The sequence below is a fragment of the Melanaphis sacchari genome, unplaced genomic scaffold (assembly GCF_002803265.2).
Source record: "Melanaphis sacchari strain LSU unplaced genomic scaffold, SCAv2.0 Contig64_pilon_pilon, whole genome shotgun sequence".
NCBI lineage: Eukaryota > Metazoa > Arthropoda > Insecta > Hemiptera > Aphididae > Melanaphis > Melanaphis sacchari.
Genome location: NW_020271462.1, coordinates 2,503,039 through 2,517,978, shown reverse-complemented (window position 1 = coordinate 2,517,978; position 14,940 = coordinate 2,503,039). Strand labels below are relative to the sequence as shown.

General features: G+C 27.9%; 2 protein-coding genes across 4 annotated transcripts; both read left to right on the top strand.

Annotated features, from left to right (window-relative positions):
• Nucleotides 1-1,201: 1,201 nt before the first annotated feature.
• LOC112600368 lies at nucleotides 1,202-2,708 on the top strand. The gene is made up of 2 exons (XM_025347557.1): nucleotides 1,202-1,545; nucleotides 2,444-2,708. Exons 1-2 carry the CDS (start codon nucleotides 1,202-1,204, stop codon nucleotides 2,706-2,708), a joined length of 609 nt encoding a protein of 202 aa, XP_025203342.1.
• A 2,894-nt stretch (nucleotides 2,709-5,602) lies between these two features.
• LOC112600477 (elongin-B-like) lies at nucleotides 5,603-7,984 on the top strand. 3 transcript variants are annotated; one of them, XM_025347715.1, is made up of 5 exons: nucleotides 5,603-5,836; nucleotides 6,010-6,063; nucleotides 6,148-6,241; nucleotides 7,477-7,618; nucleotides 7,676-7,984. In XM_025347715.1, the coding sequence occupies exons 2-5, from the start codon at nucleotides 6,061-6,063 to the stop codon at nucleotides 7,899-7,901; spliced, it is 465 nt and encodes a 154-aa protein (XP_025203500.1). In that variant the 5' UTR covers nucleotides 5,603-5,836; nucleotides 6,010-6,060; the 3' UTR covers nucleotides 7,902-7,984. The 3 variants fall into 3 exon arrangements, with proteins under 3 accessions (XP_025203500.1, XP_025203499.1, XP_025203501.1); XM_025347714.1 differs by having other exon boundaries at nucleotides 5,603-5,839; XM_025347716.1 differs by lacking the exon at nucleotides 5,603-5,836 and adding an exon at nucleotides 5,891-5,916.
• Nucleotides 7,985-14,940: the final 6,956 nt, after the last annotated feature.

Below are 14,940 nucleotides of genomic sequence, written 5' to 3'. Positions count from 1 at the left end.
CTATTAGATATATTAAGTGGCAATGGATATGTTCTATTTCAAATTCGAATATGAAGTCCTCGTGACAAATAATCAGTTACTTCGTCGCTACACCCAAATTCTAGCTGACAAATTCGAATCTAGCATTGAAAAAGATACTCTTCTTTTTCATATTAATGCGTCAATGCGTTAACAATAAATTTCGTCGAATTTTGTTCTACGACACATATATTTTTAATTTAAAGGTAATTGGTAATTCTAGTATGGTCCAGCTGACTAATTACTACTACTTGGAACATATCGAATGTATTGTCAGCGATAGTGTTTACAAAAATGATATTTTGACCACTTATAGATCTTGGTACTCTGATTATAAACTGTAGAAATTCAGCGCAGGTCGAATGCATTGGTTATTGAGGAGGATGTTGTAGCAGTGGATACATTCTTTGTTGTGGTGTCTGCATTCGACCTATAAATATAATTTTTCCTTGTCGAGGTTGCATAAAATTACACGTCATATCATTATTAATTTTTTGAAAGTATTGTACTATACTTTGTTTTTAACTAAATAAAATAATATATTGTTTATTGTTATATTTTGTACTATTTTATTATCCAAATCACTTAATATCAGATTGCTAGAAGTACGCACGTAACATCACCATCACTTTACCTCAAAATCGTATCTGAGGAAATGCCACTTATCCGTATGCTCGAGCACAGTTCTCTCCTCAATCACTGAATTAAATGAAGTGGGTGTTCTCCAAGACACAGTAATTGCTCCCTTTCTATTTTAATTTTTATGTAGATGAACAACCCATGACACCCAACAACATAGTGAAAAATATTAGGCCGCTGACTCATAGATTTTAATTTAGTTGTTAGTGACAAGATAAAATAGAGTTGTAATGTTGCTATTACTTTAATTATATTAATTTAATACAATGAACATTTTCGAAAAAAAAATTAAAGATTTTTTTCATTCCCATTTACTAATCTTTTAATCTTTAAGTATTTATTTTTTATAACAATATTTCATTTACCATCTTATTATGATATGCTCATAAATAGTTTTATTATATTTCCATGACAATAAATGATTGATTAAAGAATTAAAATTGTATGAATATTTAATTTAATATTTTTTAAACATTACTAATTAACATTTTCATTCATGTAGACGATAAAAAGTATTTTAATAAATTATATTGTATCAACAAAAATGTTCAATTTCGGGTTATTAAATTCATTATCAACTATAAAAAACCGTCAACGGTTTGTGCAGCCCGTAGAGAAAAGTATTTCACCCATAATTGATATTGCGATGAAGGTGAACCAAGTCAAACAGGAAAACTTACAGCCGTTGGAGGCGCTGAAAACTCGTATAAATAGTGCGTTAAAGATGATAAAACGTTTGGAAATAAAGAGACATAGAGCAGCAGTGGCTTTGCAGTTGGAGATGATAGAGTTAATGGAGAATAAACGTTTGTTGATCGAACTGAGAAACGATCCACCGGTTTCAATCGGCACACAGACATGTTTTGAGAAGAAACCATGCCGCGTTAGGTATGCGTTATAAATTATTAGATAACGATAATATATTGTCTTCTGTTATAATATAATAAACATACGATAAGACAAAATTATAGAATTCTCGTTTACAATAATATATAAACTCTTATATCTGATTATATTACATATTTTATGAATATTTACCATCAATAATAATAGTCTTAGTTTTAACAATAATCATTTTGAGGATACGGTATTTTTGTACGTATTTAGTCAATATATCTTATGAACATAATGTACATATTATGTAAATGATTTTGATTTACTTAACGGTTTGCAAAATATTTAATAAAATATAAAAAATTCTCTCTTTGGAAAATTAAATTAATTCAAATTTTAGGTTCAATTTGACATGGGTTAACCGTGTTTGATCGTCTCAATATTTTTCGTAATTCATTTTTACACGCATACACATGTTTTTAGGTGGTTTAAATTTTAAAATTAAGGAACCTTAAGGTTATGTTATATTTTGTAATTATTTTTACACATTAGCCTAGCCTTATTATTAAATTTTAATTAATAAACTCTACCAACATTATTATAATTTGATTAGCTAACAATGTGTAAATGTAGTTGTTTATTTAATAGGATTGAGAAGGGAGTGTTCAGAGTGCTAAATTCTAGGGATGGGGATAATTAAATACTTACCTAGCGATAAAAATAAATAAATGGTACTTGTGGTAGTTATGTAATAATTTTTTTTTTGGTTTGCCAAAAGATAATTGTTCACTTTTTATTTTAAAGAATTTTCACCTAGTATTAAAATTAGTAGAAACTCAACCACAAATCATTTTATTAAATATGTCTTTTTTTATTTATTTCAAAAATTAATACACATTAGCTTTAATTACTTAACATATTTTAATAAAAAACTCATTTGTGTATTTATAAGGTTCGTAATGCCAACAATGATTTGGGAAGAAGAGACAATAAAAGAGATATGGCAATATTCAAAAATGATAATACCATTTTTGAGAAAAATGTGGGCATTTGTAAAGTTTATTATGAACTATTTAAAAAATCCAATTATATTGCACAATATAGCCGAAAAAATATATGTTGGATTTGGAAAACTTATTCAAATAACAACGACAATTGATATTTCAAATAACACAACTACGATAAACTTTAGAGGATTTCCACGGAATTCCACATAATTGTTAAACATTTAAGAATTATAAATAGAATAAAACATTTGGAACATACATGCTGCTCCTCACACGGGTTTAATGTTTTATCTTGAGATGTTTTTAGTCTATAAACGGTATGTGGAAATGTAGAAACTTATACAAACAAAGAATGCTTTAAATACTATTATATTTTTTTCAACATAATTATTTTACAGTTTTTAAATTTGTGTAGATAATAAAAATTATTATTATGTACTATACTACATCCACGACGATGTTTGACTTTCAGATATTTAATTTTTTGTTGGCTCCAAGAACACACTTTTATGTAAGACCATTATAAATCTACGACAAGTAAGCAGTTAATGCTTCGTAAATTATATGTTTCTACTGTAGTTGGAATGTTATGATGGAAAGTTATAAGAATTATAAAAGAAATTTTATTGCTAATTTTAGTTCAGTACTGTTTTCAATGAACATAGTTCTATCCAGATCTAAATGATCAGCAGCTGACTCAACAATTTTTGTAAAAACTATCACTCCAGGGATAGATTCTTGACCAGCATATATTTTAAATTTAGCAGTATACCCATAACTTATACATAACTTAACTATTGATTTCTTTTATTCTTTATGTATTGACGGAACGACAAACATCCAACATGGAATCACTGATCATCAATACACACAGTTTACACCAATATGTTACATAATTTATATTTTGTCCTCTATTGTATCAAACAAACCACGTAACTTAAACGGTCTGTTGCTTCTAGAGCATAAAAAGATTTTAAAACACCTATAATTGTTTTAAAATATTAATGATCTCTTATAGTTTTACACAAAACTTTATTTGAGGGTTAATACTATGGTTTTTTGGCAAGCTTTATTTTTGGACTTAAGTTGTTGTGAGCGTCCTAAATTCCATTGTTACATATCCAATGTAATGATCATAGTTATAACCTATGGAGTCTCGAAGTATCTTTATCTTCATAGCTTAACGATATTTCAGGACTAATACTGCTATCAAAATCTCTCTCTACCTCTTTGATACCCTGTTTGTAAGATTGTATTTTTGTCTAACTATCGGGTTTTATTTTACTTATTTTGTTGACTAATATATTTTTAATTAGATGCCCATTTTTCACTCCGTACGTGCTCAATATACATTAGTCGTTTTCTCCAACTAAAGGAGAGTTTGTCTGGCCTATTATGTAGCCTCTTTATATTTTCATTACTTTTTCTTTCATATGCCTGCACGATATTTTTGGATTAAAAATTAGTCCATTTATTGTTGATAACACTTTTCTTTCGAACGTAATAAGCTTTCTGTTATCACCTTTAGTCAATAACCAGATTTCACAAGCCTATTTTACTACAGGTCGAAGGTTGTGATAATATCTTTGATTCTCTAAATAATTGCTTAGACCTCAGGAATTTAATAATACTAAAGTAACATATATTTTCATTCAAAATTTGTATGTTTATTTCTAAATGCATATCATTTTTGTTATTTTTATTATTGATGTTTACGTCTAAGTAATGGCTCGATAAACAAGCCTAAAAATAACAGATGTATTGTTTAATTTTATATACAGTAACGTTTTTAATTTATTTAATTGTTCTTAGTGGAAAAAATATCGTTGATATTATTAACAATAATATAATAATAAACTGGTTCACTTTTAAACTTAGGTACTTTTGTGAGTTAACACATCTCCACAGGAAAGTCATGTAATGAAAACTGTTGTTCATTAACAATAATATCAGCCTCAATAAATATATGATTTAGTAGATGATACATTATCGATGTTATCAAGCCATCACAATTTTTAGCCAGACACTCGTAATACAATGTATTTACGTACAGGTTCATTTGCATTTTGTAAAGTTGTAATTCGTGTCTCACTCTTGATATTATTATTGAATAGACTAAAAGTAATTATTTTTTTTAGTAGGTTTAATCAAGCCCGGATTAAGAAATATTGAGGCCTTTGCACATTTAACATGAACATTTCCATTTCCTATTTTTTTATTCCCTCTTTTTTTAACTCATTTAAGGTAACATGTCGATCTATGACTGATGGTGACGAATAAAACTACGTGAATTTTTTAGAACTTATTTCATTATAACTGATATTATAAACATTGTTGACTCCGATCCACGCCATTACTTCGTTTTCGTTAAGAGTTCTTTGTGATTTTTTTTGATTTTTTCTCGGCTTTAAATGGTTGTAACGTGATGTAAAGTAGTCTATAGTTTAGTTGATAGTTCAAAAAGAACTATTCAAATCTAACTGGTAGTACCAAATATTAGCGCATTCAAACGGAAAAACAAACTCTAACTTTATTATACTAGTGTATTAGTATAAATTTTCAATTTTGAAGTAATCTTACGTTACAGAAATGTTTTCAGAGTAGCTGCACAGGAAATAGGAATTAGTTAGTATATTTGACTAGTTGTAATCATGACATTATATTATGTTCGAAGTAATAAATTCGAAGTACTTATTATTAAACCGTAGGTAGCAGGTGTTTTTAGGAGTAGTTATAGCAACCCTAATAATTAATCTATCTGGATAAAGGTTGTCGATGTGTAACATACACTAGCTAAATTGAATTAAAGGGTAATAACACTATTAACAGAAAAAGATGCAGAATTAATTATATTTAGTGGTTTATTGCGACAAAACTTAAACAAATTGAAAAAAGTATATACGCAGGATAACATGGATGTACGGAAAGATCCGACGCGGCAGAAGACTTCGGCGAAAAGGGTCGATAAACTGGTGATGGTGGGAGATGATGTCGTTTGACCGACCTGAAACTACGTACAACTGCTGCGCGGTTACATTGGTAACATATGAATAGTAACTGACCGCTACAATTCTATTGATAACAATAATGATATGGTGCTTATACTAAAACTAAATTAGCCCTTTAAGTCATTAATAAAGATAAAATGTATTAGCAACAGAACATAACATAATACAATCTCAACAGTGAAGTTTTATAAGCGATAGACGATATGATATAACATAACAAAATATAAATTTAGAAACAAGTGAAAATTTTGATATGACGACGGTGTACAAACAAGACTTCGATACTGAGTTGGCTGCGTAGCGTTCATTGCCGTCGAGACCAGAGCAAATGTGGTAACGTTGTATCGTGTTTATAAAATAATAAAAATAATTATAACTTGTGTACCACCATTATTTCATATACTGTATTTGTAAGATATGATAATATAAGGCAAAGCCACACCCTCTTTGATTTTCTTGATTACAATTTTTTGTTAATAATACCGTAATTTATTTATTAACAGATAATTCGTTTCTTTAAGAGGTTAAGCAATTTTCATAAAGCATTTTCTAAAATGGTAAGTTTATTTATACACACTAATTTATATTATCCAAAACCAAACTAGATCTTAATATTTGAACAACTGTATTTTATTGTTTAGAACGCCTATTTTGTGATACAGCGAAAAATGCAATACATATTAACAGATGTTATTGACAACTTATTGATTCGAGATCTCAAGTGTATAATTGAATGTATGTATAATAATTTTCAAATAATTTTATGAATATTTAGATTCTTTATTAAGTTATACTAAACAGAACAGGTAGTAAGGTCAACTGTTAATATAAATAATAGCATAAAATCTAATTATTTTTCATGAAATTATACCAGTGTATATGTATATCATACTAAACTATTGTGTAAAGGACTGAAACCTTGATAAAACGTTTATCCATTTGTACTCTATTAAAATGAATTATTTTTTGGTGTAACTTAAAAGTTTTTACAGTTTCTATGTACTTAAATTGATTGCTTATTCCTATAAGTGTCTGTTTATGGAATGGAATAATCTGAACCTTAAATTTTATAAAACAGCAAAGGCTATTTTATGCTATATTATAACTTAAATTAAATTATATTATTATATAAACGATTAATTGTAAGCAATATAATAGAAAACCAATACCTTACTAGTGTTTGCCATTATTTTCTTCTCAGTACATTATTACAGGATAGTTTGATAATGGTGTAGGTACTATTTAAAATTGAATACCTTTAAAAGTAGTGATAAAATATAATAAAATGATACATGAGAGGTTTTAAAAAAAAAATAAGCATTGACAATTATTTAGTTGTATACAGAAGTTGTTGTCTATACACGAATAGATAGCAAATTATTATGAATGTGAGTAATTTTCAAAGATAAAACCTGCACTTGACACATAGTATGTACATTCATACATAGTTAATTAAGCTGTAAATCATAATTCATAATACTCTAAGGTTATTTTTAAACACAAAATAGCTATATTTTTGATAAAAATGTTGGTACTTCCAGTAGACCGATTCTGTGATGTACCTGGACAGTTTTTTTGAGTAGGATATTTGTTAATCCCTGAACCACCTCCACAATAATAAAAATAGTATAGTAGTCATTAAAATGTATTAGTGACTAAAATTTTTTGCACCAAGAATGATTTTAAACATAAGCAAATTTAATACAATTTTGTAAATAAATTACCATAATTTATATTGATACCTAATATAATGTATTATTATTATACAATTGTTAATTGTAATTTTATCAACTAATATATTTTAAAGGTAATTAAATATATAAATTTAATGTAAACTAACTAATTTTCACTCGTAGGTATATACATTTATTTTTATTTTTTATTTAAACAAATAAATAAAGCTGTATACATTGTAATAATTTTAATGAAGCTTTATGAATAAATAATCAATATTGTTTTTTAAATTTTAGCTATTTTAAATGTATCTCCTGAAAATCAACAATTATACTACAAAAAAAAGATTTTGGATGAGACAAGAACTTTGTCAGCTTGTGGTTTGAGTCATTATATTGCCAATGCACACCATCCAGCTTATATTGGTTTAGCATTTAAGTAAATATTTTAAGTATGTGGAATATTGCTATATTTGATACTGTTTAATATTTACAGAATGGAAAATGGTGAATTTGAGAAGTTAGAACTGACTCCATACCCAATGCAACCTGAAATGCCATTTACAAAGAAAATCCCTCAACTTTGTGCTGATCCAAAAGATGAATCTCATACTGTAAGTGATGACCTTATCGTTGGACCATGTGGTAGTGGCAAACCAAAAAAAAAATCGAGTGGAAAAAAAAAATCAAGTGGCAAACCAAGAAGAAAAACTTCTCATTGAGCGACTTATTTCTAAAAGTTGTGTGTTTGGATTTAATGTTTTATAAATTAATCAAACTCCTATTTTCCCTATTAAATATTGCAGTTATCACATTAAATATATTTAGTAAAATTTCACTTTTTTATAATAAATTGTATTACAATTAAATATCATTAAATATATACAAATTACTAATTAAACATTAAAAGGTACTGTGTCATTGAAGTTTTCTAATACATAAATATGATAATATTTTAAAATTTAAAATACCGTGTACTTATTTATGAAAATATTGGTTTTACGTGATTTCCCTAATTATCAAAATATAATAATTAAGAAGTGATTGAAAATACATTTATATAGTTAGTAATAACTAAAGACCAGATTTATATTCTCTTAAAATACTTTAAATATGATGCTGATATTCTCTAAAAAAAAACCTTCAAATATTCTCATTATATTCTCATAAAAATCTTAAAAAATATGCAAAAATAATCAACAAACATCAATATATGCGCTAATTATGCATTTTTACAATTTTTTTTTCTACATTCTTTTAAACGTGAGGTCGGTATATATGTACTTGCGTATTAAAATGGAATACTATTATATATCAGTAAGTGTAGGAATATTGTAAAAATATAACAGTATAGTCTATATAGTATTAAAATTTAAATACAATATTCCTTTGGTATAGTTTAATTAAATGTTGTATTAAACACTATAGTCATAATATAAAAAAATAACAAAAATAATAAATACAAAACATAATAGGTTTTATTAATAAGTTTTTAAAATTGACTGACTTTTTTAATTTATTCATTTTAACGTTCATATAAAATTACTAATTACAAGAGTTAAAAATAGAAAAGAGTAAAACAAAATTTGGATGTTTGAATATTTGATAAACGTATACGTTGATCTTATCAGTATGAAAACAACTGCCAGAATTGCAGATCAGCCACCATATTTAGTGAACGGTACTGTGATTTATGATTAAGTGCTATCATGAGTTGGATGTTTTTTTTTTATCACAATGATTTTCAGGGTAAAATAAATAATAAATAATAATAATAAAATATTTTTTTCACACAATTTATAAAATATTCTAAAATATGCTTAATGGGTTAAATATTCTCTAACCTATAAAATATTCTCAAATATGCAAAAAAAACTTTTTTCTATGAACTCAGAATTAAACGAATTGTCCACATTTTTTACTCTCATAAGACTGCATAGACTCAGTAACGATGTGTAAAAACATATAAATCCGGTCTTTAGTAATAACATTAATAACTGACTAAAATCATAATGAATACTAGAAAACTGCATATTATTTAGTATTGTCAATGGTGCAATCCAAAATATATTTTATTAACTAAATGTAAATATATATAAATACAAAAATTATTTGAATAACATACACAAATGACTTAACTATAAATGTTTATTTTTTTTTGCTATTTAGTCATTTATAATAATTTATAAAGAGAATGTTTAATTGAATATATTAATAACTAGGATTCGGAAGTTGTAAGAATTGCATATTCTTCAGTACATTTTCAATTTATAGCAGACCAAGGTAGAAATCTAAACTGTACAGTGAAGAGTTAAAAAATTTAATATTGAAAATTTATATTATACATATTTTGTCAATTTTAGCTAAAACAGTGCATTTTTCATTAATTTTATACGTATAATACAAAATATGCATATTCCATTTTTCTCAAAAAAAAATTGATTTTTTTCTTTCTTAACTTGTACATTTTAAATGATATTGATTATAAAACTCAAAATTATTAACAAAAGTATTTATTGTCATCGTTACAGTCAACAATTAAATCAATAACAGCAAACCTAACCTAACCATCGGTGGTAGTTCAGTGCAATAACTTAACAAGTATTAGAAAACATGTATTTTTTCTTAATTTCAAAAATACTGAAAAAATATTTTTAGTTATATTTACAGTTCATTAAGATGTCAAAATGCTTATCAGTTATAAACAGTTTTTATATAAATTACTTTATTAATTTACTAACAACATCTGATGTATTTATTTGTTTATTTTTTTTCTTTGGAATTTAAAATAATTTTTTTGCATATTTCATATTTTTAATGCATATTTTACAATTTTTTTGAGTATATTTGCATGCGCATTTTGCCTTTTTAAGCTCCTACAATTTCCAAGTCTTACTAATAGCCAAACATTTTAAATTACTTATATAAACTAGTAGTATAGGTATTAACATTTTAGTATTTAATTATGTGATTAAAGTAGTACATAAATTTGCTACTACTGTCATCATAAGTTTTGGTATATTAACCAAAATAAATATATTTGGTTGTTTGTGTTACTTTATTTTAATTTTATACTTGGCAATTAATAACATAATATAATAATATTAAAATATTTTGCTATATTTAATAAATTGCATTATTATTAAATACCTATTGGTAAGAAAATGAAAATTAGTAAGTGTTAAAATAACAAGTACTATGACACTGCAGTTTGTAAAATAAAAATTAATTTGAAGATGAATATTTTTACTTTTATAATTAGTAAACTTGTATAAGCTCCTTGTAAACGCGTTACTACCGGGTCGATAGCCATGATAAAAAGGAGGCCACTCAAGGGGAATCCTTGCTTGATTCCAGACAGCGCCGACATGTCACCGGCCATCTCTCCAGTCACGCTCACAGTTGATGTTACACCGATATCTATAGATGTCGCGGATGGCATGGAGGAAATCTAGCCGCGTTTGCCGCAAAACGTGGATCGGGTGAGGTATACAGCTTGAAGGCACTGTCCACTGCCGCGATGTCTGAGTCCTCGGCGAGCAGCCTGACACCACAGCACCCTATCTTCGTGGACCCATATATATACTCCCCCGACGTCTCTTGGGGGAGATAGAGAGTTTCCTTGATCTCGGGTGTCAGGTCTTAGCCGATACAGCGTCCTGCTGAGTGAGATGGGCCGCCAATTGTTCAGGTCATCCTCCTCCCCTTTCTTGTAGATTAACACCGTTACTTCTATTTTCCACGTGGGAGGAACCTTCTTTTTACTGGAGGCATATGTTAATGCGATTTGTAATAATATATATATATATATATTTTTTTAAATATATAAAAAATAAATTGTCAAGATAAAAAAATTTTACATACACACACATATGTCATCCCGGACAGGTGCTCAATATAAATGTCTCTGGATGAAAAAATTGTACCGCTCACGCATAATATCCTCATCAAAGTGGTGTATAACCGGCTACAAAGCACCTTTATGAAAGTGTCGTTACTTGGGTCTCATGACCCCAGGGCACCAATAATAAATGGTACAACTGCCAACTCTGTCCTTAGATCCTCATATTTGGTTAACCTAACCTAGCCGGTTGTCGAAAGGCACAGTGACGTCAACCACGTAAATGTTTGGGCCTTTCTTCAGAATCAAATCCGGTCTCAGGCCCTGGTTATCTAGGACCTGATTCTCGGAGAGGACCTCAAACCTTGTGGATGCCGCTTTCTTGATTCTGGCGACTATTGAATTAGAAGAAATGGTTCAAACTCTTCATGAAAAGAAATCCTAACTGTCAAAAAAGTTACCAAATCAAGGAGTCTGGTTACAAAAACTCACATATTAAATTGATTCAATAATGTCCAAGACTTTTTAATTGAAAATAATTAGATGAAAATTCTCGAAAATCCGTTAAGGCTTTTCAATACTGACGAGTCTGGATTCATGCTTTGTCCAAAAGGGGAAAAAGTACTGAGTATAAAGGGAGAAAAGAATATTTATGAAGTTTGTGAAAATAATGATAAACAGCAGATTACAATATTGGTGAATATTTCTGCAAATGGTATAGTGGCACCAACCATGTTGTTTTTCTCTGGAAAACGAATGTCAAAAGTTATAGCAAATACAATACCAAGTGATTGGTTCATGGCAGTTAGTGACTAAGGATGGATTACTGGAGAGAAATTTTTTGAATATGTGGCCAACATATTTTATCCAAGGTTGATGGAAAATAAAATACAACTACCAATTATTCTATTTTTAGATAATCATGTGTCCATCTGACATATTATCTTGGAATATTTTGCTAGAAAAAAGGGATTCATATTATAGCTTTTTACCCAGACTCAACTCACATACAACAGCCTTTAGATGTTGCTATTTTTTGACCCCTCAAAAAATGAATGGGCAAAGCAAGTTCTAGATTGGCGAATGAAGTCCCAAGATTCATTAGGCAAGTATGAATTTGCTCCTCTGCTAAATCAAGTTATAAATACTAGGCTAACCAAAGAAACTGTAAAGAATGGATTTCGAACAACGGGGTTGTTTCCATAGGATTCGAGTGCCATTAATTTTTTTAAGTTTATCACAAAAGAAGTTGAACTAGAAGTAGAACCTGTCACAACCGTCGAGCGAAACGAAGATAATATTAGAGGACACAATTATATAGAAAGAGCCAAATATGATTGCAGATTTAAAGAAAATATAAATGAAAAATGGAATGGCTTAGAACAAAGCTAACATTTGTTTGATATTTGGCGAAAAAGTAGTCTTCAATTTAATATTTTGATATATGATACTAGTAACATTTCTATAAGTCCACTTGATGAAGAAAATGATAGAAGCAATTATTTGGTAATCAACAACACTCCAAATCGAGCTCCAAGTACTTTCACTGCAAGATGCTTTCAAAAAAATACTCCTGCAACTGCATTTAAAGAAAAAAGGAGAGAAATACTTGCTAAAAAAATTTCGCCTTCAACTAGCGGTGAAGGTGTACTATCACCTTTCAAACGAAATCTTCTGTAGCCAAAATCTCCACAAAAAAAAAAAAAAAACCGTACGGCGTAGATTACAAATGCCATCAGTTGTCACTTCAAGACAATTTCAAGAATATGAAGAGAAAAAAGAGTTGGACAAAATTAAAGCGGAGGAGTTGAAAGCAGAAAGAAAGCGAAAACGAGAAGAAAAAAAAACTCGGGTCCTAGCAATTATAAACAAAAGTACAATTAAAAAAAAAAAACTGTAATTGATACAGAAGAAGATTGGACCTGTGCAGTATGTTTCTGCAGGTATAGCTCAGAAGTCATAAGACAATGGGTTGGATGTGATGGGTGTTCTAAACAGTTTCATGTTGATTGTATACTGATGTCTGATGTAGAAGAATTAGAATCTGAAGAAGAAAAGTCTGACAATAATTACATTTAATCAAGTTTCTATCATTCTTATTATTAAGTATTAGTATTCTAGTTACTTTTCAGAGTTCCTAAAACGTGTACTCACTAGTTATAACTTAATGGTTTTTATTTGTTATTATAATATTTACTTAAAAGTTAATTATTTTGAATATGTATGTTCATACATATTACCCTCAAACACAGACATCATACATAGTGAACGCCATTGAATATGTATTTTTACAAAGGCGTTTCAAATGAGAAACTAAACATCAATGGCATAATGTATAAACTGTATTCGGTGATTTGCCACCAAGATAATTTAATGATGTTAGTTCGCATTATACATATTACGTGTATTATCCGTCTCGGTAAAAAGTGGGCTGGATACAATGATTTTAAAATTTATTGCGATCGGTGGCCATTTAGAGCTAAAGACGTGTATAATATTATGATCATTATCCAGCAATAATCATAACTTTAAATATACAATAATATACTTCTTCTCAACCGAAGAACAATTACATTTCATCACCACCTAAGATGAGTTAACTAAATTTAGAATTTAAATAGTTATATTATTCTATAGTTTAACTATAATACAACTATGCAATGCGAATATTGATGTCAATATCGAGACACAGTGCACTTGGTGTCTTAGTTGTAGTCATAAATATTAGAAGCCACGACAAGCTAAGTTAAATTATAAATAAATAAATACACTTCATTTAATACAAACAGTATCAGTGTTTCTATGTAAATTATTTATAAAACTACATAGCTATGTAAACATGAGAGTGTTTTTGATGAAATAGAATACACAGAATAACATAATTGAAATAATAATTTATGATGTATAATACTAAATGTCAATCTAACTACTAAGTAGTACACATTAAACAAACTGCCATTATCTTTTTTGAATATATTATTTTAAACTATTAGAATGTTAAGTAATGTAAACAGTAAATATATAATTTACATGAAAAGACTAAAAATTGAAAAGACACCATGATAATATTTGACCTAGGTCTATCTTATTAAAAGTATTTATAAAGCAATGTCTCAGAAGCTTTTGTCAAAAATTAATTAGAGTACTTTTTAACAAAAATATTAGATTACTATATGAATCAAATTAAATTATTTAAACAAAATTATTTGTACTTACAAATTTAAAATAATTTGTTTTCAATTAATTGTTGATCATTAGTATTCTTTTCATTCAGCAATAAAATCACTAACATTGAAATATAATTAGGTTGGTATCTACAAAGAAATAATTTATTATAGATTGAAGTTTTTTAAATTTTATACTTATATCAGTTATACCTATATTTGTATAATGAGTGAGTATTTCATTATTTACATTCTATTAATTTAATATCTAGAGACATTAAAAGACATTGGTGTGAGTAGTACTATAAAGTGACCTTGTGTGAGAAAATTACAAGTTTAATAGTTAGTAGAAACTCAAAAATGTGTATTCTTAGTTAACCAATATTAACCTCTTTTTTTTTTTTTTTAAATTACATTACATGTATAATATGGTATACATAAAATTAATTAACTATTATTCTTAGTTTACATACATGAAACAATTGAATATTAAAGTAAACCATGATAAAATACTTTATGTTTTCCTATGTATTTCTAAATGATTTTGTCGTATTTCTTCTGTTGCGATGTTAATACGTTCCAATAATTGTTCATAGATTTCGATGATAGCAGCATAGACTTTCTGCTTCATGTATCCCCACAAATAAAAATCCAAAGACGTTAAATCAGGTGATCGTGGTGGCCAACCTATTGTACCACCACGCCCAATCCATTGTGGGTAATGTCATTCAAAATTGACGGACTGAACGAGCAAAA

Bases quoted from the DNA above. Each gene is read 5' to 3' on its own strand.
- LOC112600368 (XM_025347557.1), top strand. From the start codon at position 1,202: ATGTTCAATTTCGGGTTATTAAATTCATTATCAACTATAAAAAACCGT. The intron at 1,546-2,443 runs GTATGCGTTATA...TGTATTTATAAG, and splicing joins AAGAAACCATGCCGCGTTAG to GTTCGTAATGCCAACAATGA.
- LOC112600477 (XM_025347715.1), top strand. The intron at 6,242-7,476 runs GTATGTATAATA...TTTAAATTTTAG, and splicing joins TCTCAAGTGTATAATTGAAT to CTATTTTAAATGTATCTCCT. The intron at 7,619-7,675 runs GTAAATATTTTA...TAATATTTACAG, and splicing joins TATATTGGTTTAGCATTTAA to AATGGAAAATGGTGAATTTG.